This window comes from Rutidosis leptorrhynchoides, chromosome 5 (genome assembly GCF_046630445.1).
Source record: "Rutidosis leptorrhynchoides isolate AG116_Rl617_1_P2 chromosome 5, CSIRO_AGI_Rlap_v1, whole genome shotgun sequence".
Lineage (NCBI taxonomy): Eukaryota > Viridiplantae > Streptophyta > Magnoliopsida > Asterales > Asteraceae > Rutidosis > Rutidosis leptorrhynchoides.
The window spans coordinates 43,445,677-43,463,191 of NC_092337.1; the positions used below are offsets into that span (position 1 = coordinate 43,445,677).

Consider the following 17,515-nt stretch of genomic DNA (forward strand, 5'->3'; position numbering starts at 1 on the left):
CTTAAGGTTAAATAAATGGTTTACACACTATTTGTTGCTTTCGAAACTAGTTTGGTCTGTTTAATGTTCAAGCACAAATCGCATGGTAAATATATATCTTATATCTTATGTTTGTACACACATTAGTCCAAAATTGTAAGCTACAGCCAAAAGTTTAAGTAGCTTACTGAGCTTTTAATTATTTAACTTTTTTAGGAATATATCACTAACGTTTTCTGGTGACACGAGTGTGTATCATATTTGTCTTGAAATAACTACAACATTGACACATAGATGAATTGTTGGGTTGTTAGAAATTTATCCAATTTTATTTATAGATTGTAACGACTGGTAATAAAATCAACAAGCTTTTTATGATGAGATCCTGTAAGGAGTTCATATTAGCATTACGTTAGAAATTGGTTGCTAGTTCAAGTACTTTAGACTCTGTGTTTATATGTGGAAATGTGTAATTGAAGCAACATGTGCAATAATCCGTAGTTTTGTATTGGTCTTCCCTGTGAAGCAAGAGACCCAGGTTCGAATCTTGGCAACGCCCAAGATCGAATTAAAAATGAGCTTTTGATTGGAGGGGGCACCAATGTGCGCATTTCACCCGGTTACGGGTCTCATTGTTCGGGGACTCCTCACCGATAGATTTTATTCGCTAGTGGAGCATTGTCGTTGTCCCTATAAAGGTTTTCTCTGCTAACAAAAAAAAAAAAAAAAAAAAAAAATATATATATATATATATATATATATATATATATATATATATATATATATATATAAAGAAATTTTCTAAATAACCTCCCTTAATCAAGGTTGCAAAATTCGCTTTTCAGGAATTAAACGGTCCGGACTTCAGAAGTAGTAATCAGCAAGTCAGGGATTAAATATTAAAAAGTATATATGTAAATATAGAATAAAACCATAAACATAAATTTCAAAATAATTGTCTAAAATTGTTAAATTTTTTTTTCTTCAAAAACTCTAAAATTCTAGTTTAAATTCATGTTAGATGTTGACAAAATTTGACTTTAACCGACTTTGATTACTAAATTCGATTTTGACCCATCAATCGACGTTGACCGAATAATTAAACAGATTTTAGAAAATCGGAATAGACTACTCTTAAAAATGATTAATCGCGAATTAATCGGGAAGTAATCAGGTTTTTACAATAGTGCCCTTAATATGTACTTTACTAACATCATTTATCATCACTTAAACTTGATGTTTACATTATTTTCTTAGGCATAACCTATTAACTTGTACGATTAAAATGAGATTATCACCAAAAAGCCCATTTTTTTGAACTTGTTTGCGTGAGAGCCCATAAAAAAAAAGTTTGACAATTTGCCCTCGCAAGGAGCAAGATGCATCTTTCTCCCTTGCGCCTTGCGTCCTTGCGACCTTAGTAACACTTGAGAGCAAGGAGCAAGGTGTCTCTTGCTCCCAGGTGGAAGCAAGGACGCAAGATGCATCTTGCTCCCTTGCTTCCACCTGGGAGCAATGTGCCTCGTGCTCCCTTGCTTCCAGGTGGAAGCAAGATGCACCTTGCGTCCTTGCTTCTACCTGGGAGCAAGGGAGCAAGAGGCACCTTGCGTCCTTGCTTCCACCTGGGAGCAAGGGAGCAAGAAGCACCTTACTCCTTGCTCCTTGCTCTCAAGTGTGACTAAGGTCGCAAGGACGCAAGGCGCAAGGGAGCAAGAGGCTTCTTGCTCCTTGCAATGGCAAATTGTCAAACTTTTTTTTTATGGGCTCTCACGCAAACAAGTTCAAAAAAAAATGAGTTTTTTTTTATAATCCCGATTAAAATCCATATATAAATTAGGTATGAATTTTACATTACACCTTCTCCAACCCGGCCCAGTTTAGCCCATTTACACCTTCTCCCAATTTCTCAATCTTCACCAAAAACCAGACCTCACCGCATATCCTCCTACGACTACCGTTCCATTCACTCGAATCTACGTTGCTAGTTACGTACTCCGGCAGTAAACCGTACTCCGGTACCTGAATATCAACAACTTCCTCATTCTCCGCTCCAGGTTCGGTCCCCACACTCTTCTAGGGTTTTATTACCGCACTGTGACGTATATCATTATTTCGTTCATGCTTCCCCTGGTTATACAATTGTTGCTGCATATGCTTAGTGACAGCTTTGGTTAGGGTTAGGGTTAGGGTTAGGGTTTTAATAAGTATTACAAATTAAGGAAAAAGTTTAGATATTAAATTATGATTTGAAGTAAACATTGCTGTCGTATGCTATCTATACATACAAATAGTCATATATATTGTTTAATTAATCAAACTAGAGCTCTTAGTAGCTAAATTACAATGCTTTCCTAGTATGAATTTTGTTTTAAAATTTCTCATATTTGTTTTAATTCAGGGATAAAAGGACTTCAATTGTAGAAATTTCATGGGGCGTGATTCTTCCGATGGTTCCGAATCACCCTTAAGGACTCACAGATCTTCGCGTAGAAGTCCTTCCAGAAGAGAACGATCTCCTGGTCGTCACAGGTCATCATACTCAGAAAAATCACCAGTTCAAGAAAAGCCTTCAAGTCGCACAAAGTCCTCCAAGCACACAAGGTCAAGGTCTCCGTTTGATAGCGTGCCTGCGAAAGAACCGCCTTCTAGGTCGGCCGGATCTCGATCACCTTCACCACGGAGTAAAAGGTTAAGGAGAGATAGGGCTGATCGTAAGGATGATAAATCAAGTGAAAGAGGACATGACCAAAATTATGGGAAAACTAGGTCACCCGTGCGTGCTAAATCAAGGTCCCGATCTCCATCACCTAGGACAAGAAGGTTGATGAGAGCTCAAGCTGATAAGGCTGATAAATTAAGCGACAGGGGTACACGAAAGGAAAGGAATTTAGAAGGTGATAGAAGGGAAAGAAAATCAAGAAGGGATGAAGATTACAATGGATCTTATAAAACTAAAGAATCTGAACAGCACAGATCACGGCGTCGTTCTCGCTCGCCTCAACCTGATGAGGTGTCTTGGTGATATTTATATTTTATGATATTGTGAATTCTGAGAATTAAAGCGTCTTTCTTGATACCTTTCTTATTGTTTTTCTTTTGGGTAAATAACTTGTTGACTGCGTAATTGACTTTTATTTTATTTATCTTCATTCAGGGAAAGAATTTAAGAGACGGTGATCATAGGTGAGTTCCTTTTGAACTTCTCAACAATATTTAGTACTTTGAGTTTCATAGACAATTCATTTTATATGAATGGTGAACTTGATAGGAAGTCAATAAATCTTTTTTTATTTTGTACATGACTTGAAGGTGTATGTACCCTTTGATAATGTTTCATGTTTTGCTTACAGTTCACATCCACTTATTCCCTTTGATACTGCTCTGATTAGATGTTATATTCTTGTGATCAGGAACGGTGATGATGATGATTCAGTTGTACAAATGAAGGCAGCTGCCGAGGCTCTTGAAACTAAGGAGAAGGTGATTTTCTAGCTACGCAATTGGTCAATTGAATTTTTTTCCCCTTCTGGAATAGCTGGATCATGATGCTAGGCTATTCCTTTTTCTTAATCTGCATCATTCTGCCTCTAGTTAAAAAATCTTGGTCTAAAATGATATTTTTAAGTTGTATGTGCTATATCTTTTTCTTCTCCATTTCTTTGAACTTAGATCATAATCTTGTATTCACGTGTTAGTGTGACACAAATATTAACGTAACATGTTATCTTGTATTACAGCAAAAGCCATCATTTGAACTATCTGGAAAGCTTGCTGCCGAGACTAATCGGGTTAATGGTGAGTATTTTTTCGACTTAATTTTTTTCTTTTTATCCGTATATGTTGAGTTTGATTTATTAGACGGGCAATTAATATGGTGATCGGTATGAAGCTCCATTTTTAAGTGTTATATCATAGAGATGGTTCTTTTTAATAAATTTTTCGTGAACGGGTGATATATTAATTACTTGGCACACAATTCTTTCAGATATCAGGTTCACTAAAACCGTGCAGTAGATGAATATGATTATTAATGATAACTGAACATGTTGATCCTCATATGACTCTTATAAGAGGTATCATGATGATAAGAAATGGTTAAATTGTGTAACTGAACATGTTGATCCTCACACTACTCTTGATACAATCAAAATAACTAACCCCTTTAATCCACTCCCTACACGTGTCCTTTATACCTCCTATGATAAATTTTTCGAATAGTGTGCTGAATGGGCTGGTTATTGTTAGGCTAGATAGCAAGACTATTGGCTTGCTCTTTATCAGGCTATTAAAATTGCGTTGCACTTGGCACATTAGGTTCATGTTATTCATTTGCTGTTATCATTCGTCCGTTTGCTAATTATGCATATGTATTTTGACAAAACTCATTTCACTGAATAAAATAAAGAATGATTTCTATTTTTATAGCTTGTAGTGTAACTTGTTTACAATTTTGTCAGTGTGTAATAGACATATTATGATTTAATAACAGGTGTGACACTGTTGTTCACTGTGCCACCTGATGCAAGGAAACCAGATATAAGATGGAGACTTTATGTTTTCAAGGGTGGTGAAGTACTTAATGGTAGCCTAACTTTCTTTTATTTCTTAAATTTTTTTGACTTTTAATGGTTACATGATGTTCTTACTTTACATTTATGTGACTAATAGTGTCTTTGTGTAACAGAACCCTTGTACGTGCATCGTCAAACATGCTATCTTTTTGGGAGAGAAAGAAGGGTAGCAGACATCCCTACAGATCATCCATCTTGCAGCAAACAGCATGCTGTTCTTCAATATCGGTAAATTAATCATGTGAAATCAATTAGTTTTTATAATGTTTTTAATTAAAATAATCTTTTGTTTGTTTCTGATTTATGTTCATTCTCAGGCAAGTTGAAAAGGAGCAACCTGATGGCATGTTAGCAAAGGAAGTAAGGTATGCATGCTAAGACTTTTTTTTTTTTTTTTTTTTAATTAAAAATCAAAATCTCAATTAACAAATGCTTACACTTATTTTAATTGTAGGCCATATATAATGGATCTTGGCAGTACAAACGGGACTTTCATAAATGTAAGACACATAATGATATATCTTGGTATGGAATTAATTTTTTGATCAGTACTTGGCTTAACTTACCCCTTTGGATTTTCAGGAGAATCGTATTGAACCTGAACGCTATTATGAACTTATGGAAAAAGACACTCTTAAGTTTGGCAATAGCAGGTATAATTGTCATTCCATCATGTGTTTCATATATGATTAGTTTCAATGTGTTGCATGGGATAGTTTCTTAATTTGACCTTCTGTTTAATTGGTCTTAATACTGTTCCTTCACAAGTCAAGTCCCTTGATTCGATGTTAAGAGAAATCAGATATATGATGAAAACATGAACAACCTTATGGTTATTATTATAATAGTAAATAGTAATAGTAATAATAGTAATAATAATGTTATTTGATCTGTAATCAGGGAGTTGAAATTGCCACTTCTAGTCATATATTAGTTTGCATTTGATTTTGAAGTTCATCTTTATGACTTGGTTATGACTACTTTACTGTTTTTTTTTTTTTTTTTTTTGGTTAATTCCAGCCGAGAGTACGTAATGCTACACGAGAATTCAGCAGGATGATATGATAATGTAATGTGAATTATGTAAGATGACATTCTTGGAGTTCTACATTAGCAAATGTGGTTAGATCAAGTTGTTTTTGTTGTATGGAGTTTAATTATGTTGATGGTCAATTTTTGAACTGGAAAAGTGTGGCTTGCATGCTAGTATGCTACTACTTGATATTCGAGTACTTATAATGGAGGTTGGTTTAATACAACTCTTTATTTAAATTTGGGTTACTTGCCTATCATCATTGTAGGAATTAATTATTGGTTCTCGATACTTTATATGACGGCGTGTAAAATAGTATAACAGTCGAAGCAAATGTTATATGGAGTACAAAATTATCATTGACAGACATCTGAAAGAGTAATTTGGCTAGTAGTTTTTTTTATTAAGTTTTTAATAAGTTAAATGAGTTTAAGATGTGTGATGGATTAATTGTCACTACTGTATTTGTTTGTTTTATCTGCCAATTAACTGTGTGAATAATTATAATTACCAAAGAGATTAACTCTAAGTTTGTCACACTTTTCATCAAAATGGATTTTATTTGATAAATTAAAAACAAACACTAGTCTTCTATTTCATTAAGCTCGTTAGATTTAAATTAGAGCAATCTCCTCTATCGGGTTTTTTTGTTCTTCAAGGCGAACTAATCCGTCCACTACCTGCCTTACTAGTCTCAAAAAATACGAGGGGCCTGCCCCTTTTTAGTCATAGAATTTTCGAGGAAAAGTAGTGTAAAGTTATAAACGAGAATAAATTTGGGGAGTTTGCCTCTTCTAAGGATGCCTAACCGCCGCCTCGGGAGCCAAAACGAACACGCCTGCTACCTACTGTATTGGACCTTCGGTTGGCCTACTAAGTATATTATAGAACCTCTTGCTATAATAACAATCAAGCTGTTGGATATAACATGACAATTCTGTTGAGATCTTGGGGTTGTCTCGAGTTCCTTTGTTTCGAGCTCCTTTGTTTTGTTTTCCTTTTTCTGTTTGTTGATTTCTAATCAGATCGCTTAGTTTAGATGTTAGATCGGTTAGAATTTTTTAATATGTTTTAGATTTTTGGATAGTTAGGGGAAACTTGTTTATTGATAGTCCTTTTGTTTTAAATGATTGCTTTATAGTCCGTTCCCGCGTTTCTTTTGTATTCTTTGTTGAGGAAACGATCTCATTTCTATATGAGTTCTAGTTTTTTCGCGCAAATAAAAAGGCATGACAATTCAGTCGATTGTAAACATAAATAGATATGAACCACCTTTGAACAAGTTGCATATTAGTTTCATCATTGACATGACCATAAGCAAGAACTATCATGACATAAAAAAGTAAGCCTTTCATACCCCCATAATAAATCGCTAACAAATTTGCATAGACGTATCAGGCACAACCTTTCATCTCATAACTTTAAAACTGAGACAAATTCCTACATAAAAAAAACTTTAAAACTTACACGAATATAAATACCATTTCAGAACAAACAAAACCAATCCGGTCAATAAGCTCACTCAAAATACATATCAGAAACGCCTTGGTTTTTCCTCAGCGACATTTACTCTGATCGCTCTCCCACCCATGCTCTGTTGCATATACAGCACACATGATTATAATCTAAAAAAAATCAATATACAGGCACCACATTTTTTACATATTGTGTATCTATTTCAACAACATTTTTAACTAAAATATTAACTTTCAACCTATTTACTTACAAATGGGTTGATTTTAGGTTTACTTGGTCAAACAAGTAGCATAAAAAGATATAATTTTTTCAAATTGCAAATAGGAAAAGGTATGTGTCAATCCAGCATCACCTTTTTAGACCCATACCATAACTACCCATTTCGACCCATTACCCAACCACCCATTTCACAGTCTCTATACCTTAGTCTGAGGTATAGTTACTATTCTAAGTTTAGGAAGAATTTAAGAGTACCTGTCCATCGAGATTTTCAATGGCGTCGTTAAGTTCACTTTCAGTTGACATAGTTACAAATCCAAACCCTCGTGATCGACCACTTTCCCTATCATAAACAACTCGTGCATTTACAACTTTCCCATGTTCACTGAAAAGTTGTTCAAGGCGAACATCATCAACGTCCCATGGCAAGTTTCCGACATAGATTCTGTACGAGGGTCCCGTCATCTGAGGTGTGCGCTCTGTACGTTCGGGCCTTGATCCTCTTGGTGCAGCCTTGTTTACGGTCAAGTACCTTCCTCCTAGTTCCTATTTCAACAACAAAATAATTATTAAAAAAATAAATAAAAAACTTTAGATAAAGTATAACAAACTTCTTTGAAAAGAACAGACTTACATAACGGTGGAGCATTTCGACAGCCTTCTCAGCTTCTTCAACAGTACTCATTGTTACAAACCCGAAACCCCTACTTTGATCAGTATCTCTGTTGTAAATAACCTAATTCAACAACAAACACCTTATAAGCAATACACCTTCATATTTCAAATAACTTGAATAATTCAAATAATTCACAAATATGAAAGGTTAATCACACCAGACAGTTACATACTTTGACCTTATTTTTCATGTGTATACAGTTTATACCATTGTATATAACAATCTTACATCCTCAATTGCTTCTACAACTGAACAAAAATAAAATGCACATAGAGACATACTTTTATTTTTTTAACAGTTGTATACGGAGTACAATTTAATTACTTCTAATCTATAATCAAAGTAAAATGCTTAAATTATCATACAATTGTACCTAAAATAGATAGGACTAACATTTTACACAGTTTCAACTCTTTTTAACTGTAGTCTGTACAAATATATCCTCATTTTCTTGCAACTATACGTAAAATAAGGTTAATTGTCCTGAAAAGCAACATACTTTCACCAAATTTTGCAAAAGGTGTAGTTTGGTAGGGACACCCAAACCATGTGTTTTCCTAAGCAGACCCAACAAACCAACCCCGTAAGATTCGGATGCCTGTAAGACGAGAACTAGACCAACGGGTACCATTAGCACCAAAGGGCGGTTCCTTTCACCAAATTTTTCATACAACTTATTAGTCATTACCATTGTATAGTTGCATATACCTTGTTTTTTAATACAATTTTACCTAAAACTAAATTCCACTATTGTAGCACTCTTTTAACTTCTTGTTTCAATTGTACATGGCTAATTTTACTCTATTCCTTTAAACATTGCATTGGATACTGTACTTAACATACTTACATTTCTCTGTAATTATATATACACTAATTCCACCAACCATTGCTTAACACATAGCATGCAATTTACCTTAACAATATTATATAAATTTATATACAAAAAAATATATATACCTCGGAAATCTCAACAACACCAGCCTGTTGAAACAGCTGAGCCAATTGTTCACTATCAACATCATAAGGCAAATTCCCCACAAAAATCTTTGCATCTTCCGGCGGCTCAGAAAATTCCTCCTCCGCCGCCACTTCTCCGGCGCCGGAATCTTCAGCCTGATCAGAAACACTGTCTTCAACGGCAGCCACTTCCGTGTCTTGATTTTCACTTCCCCAACTCAATTCTTCATTTTGGTCAACAACCAATGTGTTATCTTCTTCTTGAACAAAAGTTACAAAGCGAGATGAATTGGGTTTCTTCTTTATCGAAAAGGGTGTGAATGAAGCTGATAAATTAAGAATCTTGATGGGTTTTAAAGGTAAAGAAATGATTTTTTTAGTGAAAACTGAAGGTGAGGATGAAATTAAGAAGGTAGACATGGTTGATGATGATAAGGGTTTGGAATTGGTAATGGGTTTTGAAACACAAGAAGAAAAAGACATTGTTTGAAGTTGAAATGTTGTTGAAGGGTTTAGATTTAAGAAAATGAGTGTGTGAGTGTAGGGAAGATAAGGGTCTGATATGTTATCGGTTGGTATGTTGTTTTTTGGGGGGTTCATGTGGTTTTTGTGTGTGTTAAAATGGGCTTTAATTGGGCTTTAATGATTTATTGTTTGGGCTTACCAAATATTAATGGGCTGGAACCGGTTAAAGTATAAAATCCAATTTTTCATTAATTTTATGATTTTTTTATTTGTAGCCTCAATAGGATTATTTATACTAATGAATTTAATTTATGCATAAATATGTCGTAAATTATGGTAGTTTATAGGGTTATCATTAAATATACAAATGATGATTTTTGTATGCCTAGATGCCCTAAGAATAGCCCTAAAAGCTATCTTTGGATAATTCCTAATTTATTTACTTCTTTTCATTTTTTTTGCGTTTGTCATGTGTGAACTTGGAGATAAAAAAAAAAAATGAGATACGGAGTAAAAAGTTTAGGTAAAAAAACGTTAAAGATAAAATCGCCAAAATGGACCATACATCAGAGACAAAAAAATGCAATCTTATATTTGTTTAAGAATTTTCACTAGAATGAACTTTTCATGACGTGTTCGATTTAATTAGAGTTCAAGTTCGATTCACGTTTGATTATTTGATTGTCATTGTGATGTGGACTAAAAAGATATATTGGTCAATACTTACAAGTTCAATTATTATTATTATTATTATTATTATTATTATTATTATTATTATTATTATTATTATTATTATTATTATTATTATTATTATTATTATTATTATTATTATTATTATTATTATTATTATTATTATTATTATTATTATTATTATTATTATTATTATTATTATTATTATTATTATTATTATTATTATTATTATTATTATTATTATTATTATTATTATTATTATTATTATTAAATCTATTGGAGTATGTAAGCAGTGCAAATTTCATATTGGGAAAATTTGACTTTCTTTATACTCACAAAATAGTAGCTACCCCAAATGTGGCTTGTTCACATGATGGGAATATCCTATATATATAAATACTAAAATACACACTATATATAATAGTAAATGATAATGATTCCAATATTACCGGCTAACTAGGTTGGTGGCATGTGGAATGAGTAGCAATATATTTTATATATTACCAATTCTAGCATTAAACAAACAAAAGCGATATGTAAAGATTAAACTTGTATGTCTAAAAATTGATTTAGAAATTTGTTTGGTTGATATAGTACAATTCTATCAAAGGGTTTTTAGTCTAGCCGTAACAATGAGCCTTGCAATTAAGAGGTTATGGATTCGAGTTCAGTGATGAACATATATAAATATTAGTGAAATTAATTCAATAAATAAAATACATACACTTTAACATTTCTTTGGAAAAAAAAAACACACACCAAAATACCGCTTTATCTTTAAGTAAACAAGTTATGGCATAAGGCCATATGGAATGGCTCAAGATGTTAACAATGATTTTACCCGCCATATCAACACAAACACTTTAACATTTCTTTCACTAAACTCTCACCATCATATACTCCATTTCAAACATTAATCAATTTAAAATTATTAAATTAATTCAATAAATAAAATACATACAGTTTCAGTTTCATGTATCTATATCTTCGTAATACTCTCAAATTCTAAATTCAATAATATATGTTTCTTCATCCAAATTTCTAACAGAAATTCGTTCACAACTCTATTCCTAACCTTCGTGCATGATCTATCAGAGAAACATCAACAAATCAGTGGAGTTTTGGATCGTGTTCTTCATATAACCGAAACCGTGACCGATGTAGCCTTCAAGATGATTCAGGAACAATTAACAAAAAGTATAAATGCAGTTATGTTCTAAATTTGTTTGTGAATCCCTATGCCAAATCTCAGATGCTAACTTCAAATATTGAATCCGAATTTGACGGTCAAAGTTTCGGAGTAAAAGTCAACCGATTTGTTTTTCATCAAATTTGCAATTTATGTGATGTTTCTGTTGGAGATTATGATCGACGAGTTTTCGCAATAGAATTTGGAACATCTTTTATGAAGAGTTCGAGGCCTGAAAGTGTTTGATTCGAACAATCAATGTTTGAGTTCATCGTCACTTTCGTGAAATCGATGGCCATGGCCAAAGATGCTGATAGGGTTTAGAAATTAAAAAGCCAAAACCCAACATGTGGGACCCACATATATTCCGCCAAGGTCGTTGCACGCTCCACCGGAGACTTCAATGGCGGATTGCTGGTGATGGTGGTGAGTGGGTGGTGGTTTCTGGCGTAGCTGCTCACGGCACCATTGCAAGTGGCCTAAAAAGTCTTATACAATATGATAGTCCAAGTCGAACATAACATAGATTGTTGGCGGGGTAATTGTATTGCGAGTAGAGATCATTAAAACAAGGAAATTATTTTCCCACAACTTGAGAATGTCACACAACTCAGATTATTTAACCAATAGGTGTTAATTTCCGGCACGAAAAAAAGTTTAAGAGTGAAGGACTATAAATTCAGCAACCAAACAACAATAGTAGGTTGAGAAAAAATGAAATAAACCAAAAGAGTACAATTAAGGTTTGGTAAGTTAATTTAAGCATGTGATATGTGGGTTAAAAATAACTATATATAAATACATACTTGTAATTTTCACGTGGAGATGCTCTAATTCTTGTTAAAATTTTGTTCTTTGAAAAGTAGAATGGTTCAAACTTTCAACATACATGTTATTAATCTTTTCGTACAATTCAACGTTTAGATTATTCCAAAAAGGTTGGATTCCTTTAGTGGGGGCATGGGGCCCTATTATCGATTGTCCCAACTGAACAAAAATAACGTGACAAATGAGACCATTCTCGACCATCACAAATTTTCTCATTTGAATAAACCGTCATATTAGCATTATGTCAGCACTACCTAACCAAGACATAATTGCTCTTAACTATCACATCCTTTTTGAAAAAAATGAACTCTACTTTTTTCTTTTCACATCAGTTTGGGATCACCCAGGGAGACTAAACCACTAACGCGTTCATCTCCATTGGTTGCATAACCTGCCCCAAACTACTGTTCTGGAGGAAATCCGGACCAATTCGAGGGCATGGCCTGTAAAACTCCCCTTCCCCGCTGCCTCCACACTAAGCGAAAGGCGACCTGGGTGGATACTTTAGGTCACGGATCACATTGAGTGCAATATTGCAGCACAGCGGAGTCGAAATCCTGACCTCTCGCTAAGAGAGGCAAACCACTACCAGTTGAGCTACAACTCAATGCTAAAAAAATAAACTCTACTATATTAATGAATTGCCAAAATATGAGTGGCGATTGGATATGTTTAAAAAGTCTACATTACTATTTATAAATATTCCAAAGTAATGTGTTTACTCAAAGTAATACTAAAAAGGTTACTAAAGTTCTAATACTATCCTTTTTATATATGAAAGTTAACAAAACATTTTACTACCGATTTTATTTTTCTTATTTTGTTTTGAAAGTTAATTAATTACAAGGGTTTATTAAATGAAGGGTAAAAGTGGACATTTTATTTAACTATTAAATTGAAGAATTTTTGTTAATAGACATTTAATCAGAGACAGAGACAGAGGGATTAATATGTTTAGTAACAAAAACCATTGTCAAACACAAATATTTAATTACATAGCAGTTCGAACTTATTTACTGTTGAATCGGGACTAAGGGAGGTACAAATAAGAATAATAAAAACTTACAAAGTGAGTTCGAAAACAAGTAGTCACTTTGACATTTGTCGGCTTGCAAAACGAGTCAGAAAGATATGTAAATAATAATAAAAAAAATTACGTATAAGATAAATAATATATCCAAGCTCGAGCTTAATATCTAGTTCATGAGTTGAACTCGAACTAATACTCAGATCGACTCATAGCTCGTACGCGGATCGGCTCGTATTATAGTGCATCTTTTAGTTACTCCAAGCATTCTACCACAAGTGTCCACATTACTATTTTGGGACTTCTCATTTTAAGTGTCGTTTTTATATTTCAATCAAAAGAGGTTATTCTGGAGAGAAGATGTCCGATTCATGGAAAATGAAGTTAGTTGAATTTTCTAAAACTGTGTGAAAAAAGTGAGTAGAAACTTGATAAAATGGAGATAGTAATTTGATAATCCGGTGATTGTTGACCAGAGACCGAGTCTCTGATACTTTAACTTATATCAATTTAGACAAAGTCACGTAACACTTTAGTAACCACCTTCTCTAGTTAAGTACAGGGGCAGATGTAGTGTATGACAAGTGGTTGCATGAGACAACACTGAAATACGTGATGTAGTGGAATTTTTTTAAGATTTTTAACTAGTGACAGCAGTAAATAGTGTAAATTTTTTTAAGTGACACTGTTGAAATAAAGCATGCAGTAGATTTTTTTTTTTAGTTTTAACCTATGACACTAGTGATTAACAATCCTAGATGTGTTAAAGTATATCATAAGCCTAATATCATGATTACATAAGCAGCAAAAGTCAAATCTTAAACAAACTTAATTAGTTGATGATCTATCACGGAGACAATTAAACAAATATAAATTGGCAGGCCAAACTATAAATTCAAACTTGCATCATCCCACTTGCATTCACGTAAAGACGAATTCATACAAAACAGTAAGAAACTCCTTATAAGTAGCTCGAGTTCATACAAAACAGTGATCAGCATACGAAAGCTCACTTGTATTAGAAATTTTAATATTAATTTGTTTATAACAATTTATCAACAATGGATAAAGAAGAGAGCATCACCAATGGAACGCTAAGCGTGGAATCCACAGGTCCATTTAAACGCGGTCCTGGTCCAGAAAAAGATCCAGAATCGGCTCACACGATAGACCATGGTCAGGTTCACTTAGCCATTTAGTGTTTTTGTTTAATAATATTATTATTATATTATTATATTATTATTATTATTATTATTATTATTATTATTATTATTATTATTATTATTATTATTATTATAAATACGGGGAACTCCTTTTGTGGTCCCATCACTGACTCCAATCTCATTGTTCAAAAAAAAAAAAAAAAAATACTGTAAATGATATGCATTTTTTCATTTTGCAGACTCATGGTTGCAACTTGGTATACTACTAGCAACAAGTTTCAACTGTGGATACATTCTAAGCTTTTCAAACTTGATGTTGGTCCCACTTGGGTGGACTTGGGGTATAACTAGCCTCGTACTCGTGGGGCTAATAACGGCTTACGCTAACTGGTTATTAGCTGAATTCCATTTCATCGATGGACAACGTTTTATTAGATACAGAGATCTAATGGGCCATCTTTTTGGTCAGTAATGTTGTCATCAACGCGTTCTCTAGACTGAAACTAAATCCATAATGTTTTATTTTTTATTTTGATTTCTTTTAAATGAAGGTCGGAAAATGTATTATACAACATGGATTCTTCAGTTTTTGATCCTGCTTCTTGGGAACATGGGCTTCTTACTTCTTGGAGGGAAAGCTCTTAAGGTATTACTCACTTAGTCGCTATAAATTTGGGTTGACTTTTAACTCAAATGGGTAATATCTGAACAGGGAAATGGGTCAATTGGAGCAAACGGGTCAAGAAAGGTTGGAAGTTGCTCAAAGTTCATTTTGATAACATCTAAATCACTTCTTCTGTTAAAAAAATATATCAGAATTGTAAAGCGGTAATGTTTGTAAATCTGTATGTCTTTTGTAAATAGGGGTTTGGGCCAACCCAGTCAGTTTATTTAATTAACCATTTTGACCCGTGGTCCAACAAGCAAGACATATCTATATTACCACCTCTAATAAATTGAATATGGGTTAAAGTTGGTCATCACTGGATGTAGGAAATCAATTCAGAGTTCAGTGATTCACCATTGAGACTTCAGATTTACATATCGATAACGGGTGCAGCTTACTTCGTTTTCGCGTTTTTGGCTCCAACATTGTCATCAATGAGAAGGTGGTTGAGTATCTCTATAGTTCTAACCTTCACATACATTATGATTCTTGTGGTGATATTATTTCGCGATGGTAAATATTACACTATTGTTCTATATAATTAATCAAAATAATTATGTATTTGCAACTAACTTTTTTCTTCTTACATATGGTTAATATTTTGTTTGATTGGTGATTGTTACTTTTAAGGAAGATCAAATAAAGACCGAAATTATGACATAAGTGGAAACAACTTCTCCAAAGTAATGAACGGTTTTGGTGCAATATCAGCCATTATTGTTTGCAACACGAGTGGCATACTACCAGAACTACAGGTGAATCTTTTTATTTTTATATTTTATTTTATTTTATTTTAGTTATTATTATTTTCTTTAAACGATAGGTGAATATCGTTCAAATTTATTTACAATAAGACTATATGATTTTCAGTCAACACTGCGAAAACCGGTTGTCAAAAACATGAGAAAAGCCCTGTATATGCAATACAGTGTGGGACTATTCTTTTATTATGGTGTGAGCATTGTAGGATATTGGGCCTATGGTTCAACCGTATCAGTCTATCTGCCATCAGAGCTCAGTGGGCCTAAATGGGCTAAAATTACAATAAATGCAATAACATTTGTTCAGTCTATAATATCGCAACATGTAAGCCTTCTTCCATACATTATGTTATTGTATGTGTATATTAGCACGTTTAATATTCACCTCACATGTAATCTTCTAAGTATTATGGAAATATTTAGACAGTCACTCAAGGTCCTTTAACAACAATATAACACTACTTAACATTTGTATCTCAATAAAGTTGACATTTCAACCCATTGGGTCATTTTTGACATATGTAGCATTTTTGACCCATTTCATACATTAGCTTCTCAACTTTTCCCAAACTCATTACAACTTATTAGTGTAGTTATTTTAGGTATCATAAAATGATTTCTAACCTTCAGGCTTCAACAACTTGCAGTCATATTCATCACATGTAGGTCTTTTGACCTATATGAAATCTCTGACCCATTAAGCTCTTTGACTCATATCATAATTAACATAATATGGTAACTTTGGTCCTTGTACTTCTATATATCACAATATTGCAAATTATGGCTTTTTGTTTAACACTTTGGTCCAATTCAGTTTTTTAACTTCTTTGACTTCGATTCTTTAAAGTTTGAAGTGTTGCGCTCAGGTACGGCTGGGTTGACCTAGAACACCAGATTTGTGTGTTAATCTTACAAAAAATTTCATACACAATTCATGTACTAAATATGCTGACAAAAATGTAATGGATCCACATTAATTGCCATTTGTGTCATTCTACATCGGTGGGAAAATATACGTAATGGTGGTTATAAACTTGGGAAAATATACGTAATTGGTGGTTATAAACTTGGGTGTTCCCTCCCTGCCTTCAGGTTGGGATCTTGATATACTGACATGAGGTTACAGGTTCAAACCTCATTAGCATCATATTTTGGGTCGATTAAGGAAAGAGTCATAAACGGTCAGGGGTGGCCCGTGACCAGGAAAAGGGTTGGAAACGGATACTCGCCCTATCAGGGTAGTCTAAACAGAAAATCTTATACGTTTACTCGTTTGTAAAGAACAATAATGATCTTTTTTTATTTTATATTAAATCAGATGTTTATAGCGCCGGTTCACGAGACTCTTGACACTAAATTCCTAAGGCTCGATAAAAGCATACATTCAAGAGAAAACATAAAGAATTTACTATATCTACGAGCAGCACTCTTTACAGGCAATACTCTAGTGACTGCTGCATTCCCATTTATGGGCGATTTCGTAAACTTGCTTGGATCGTTTGCACTCGTTCCTTTAACCTTTGTGTTCCCAAGTATGATATATATCAAGGTAACAAAATATCATTATATATACAGAACAGTACAAATAGTTAGTAAAAAGATTTGCATTATGCTCTAACAAACATGGACTAATGTCAATTCTTATGTGTTCTTTTCGTTAAAAGGTGAAAGGAAAATCGACAAAATTGGAGAAGAAGGCCTGGCACTGGGGTATTATCGTCTTGTTTTCTCTCCTAACGATTGCAACTACGATCTCTGCTGTTAGATTGATTGTACTCAACATTAAGCAGTACCATTTTTTTGCAGACACATGA

The 17,515-nt window shown here is 33.5% G+C and overlaps 3 protein-coding genes across 4 annotated transcripts; 2 read left to right on the top strand and 1 right to left on the bottom strand.

The window, feature by feature from the left end:
- The first annotated feature begins 1,856 nt into the window (after positions 1–1,856).
- LOC139847451 (uncharacterized) lies at positions 1,857–5,875 on the top strand. 2 transcript variants are annotated; one of them, XM_071837122.1, is made up of 11 exons: positions 1,857–2,033; positions 2,378–2,989; positions 3,134–3,162; positions 3,390–3,459; positions 3,717–3,774; positions 4,469–4,561; positions 4,664–4,778; positions 4,868–4,915; positions 5,005–5,050; positions 5,133–5,203; positions 5,571–5,875. In XM_071837122.1, exons 2-11 carry the CDS (start codon positions 2,408–2,410, stop codon positions 5,608–5,610), a joined length of 1,152 nt encoding a protein of 383 aa, XP_071693223.1. In that variant the 5' UTR covers positions 1,857–2,033; positions 2,378–2,407; the 3' UTR covers positions 5,611–5,875. The 2 variants fall into 2 exon arrangements, with proteins under 2 accessions (XP_071693223.1, XP_071693224.1); XM_071837123.1 differs by lacking the exon at positions 4,469–4,561 and having other exon boundaries at positions 5,571–5,874.
- Positions 5,876–6,913: 1,038 nt separating this feature from the next.
- Positions 6,914–9,480, bottom strand: LOC139847220 (28 kDa ribonucleoprotein, chloroplastic-like). Its single transcript, XM_071836872.1, has 4 exons — positions 8,912–9,480; positions 7,913–8,014; positions 7,534–7,824; positions 6,914–7,177 (listed from the first exon to the last, which is right to left on the bottom strand). Exons 1-4 carry the CDS (start codon positions 9,392–9,394, stop codon positions 7,118–7,120), a joined length of 936 nt encoding a protein of 311 aa, XP_071692973.1. The 5' UTR covers positions 9,395–9,480; the 3' UTR covers positions 6,914–7,117.
- A 4,736-nt stretch (positions 9,481–14,216) lies between these two features.
- On the top strand, positions 14,217–17,515 carry LOC139846553 (proline transporter 1-like). Its single transcript, XM_071836032.1, has 8 exons — positions 14,217–14,286; positions 14,513–14,737; positions 14,825–14,919; positions 15,267–15,453; positions 15,571–15,695; positions 15,811–16,026; positions 17,020–17,250; positions 17,366–17,515. Exons 2-8 carry the CDS (start codon positions 14,587–14,589, stop codon positions 17,513–17,515), a joined length of 1,155 nt encoding a protein of 384 aa, XP_071692133.1. The 5' UTR covers positions 14,217–14,286; positions 14,513–14,586.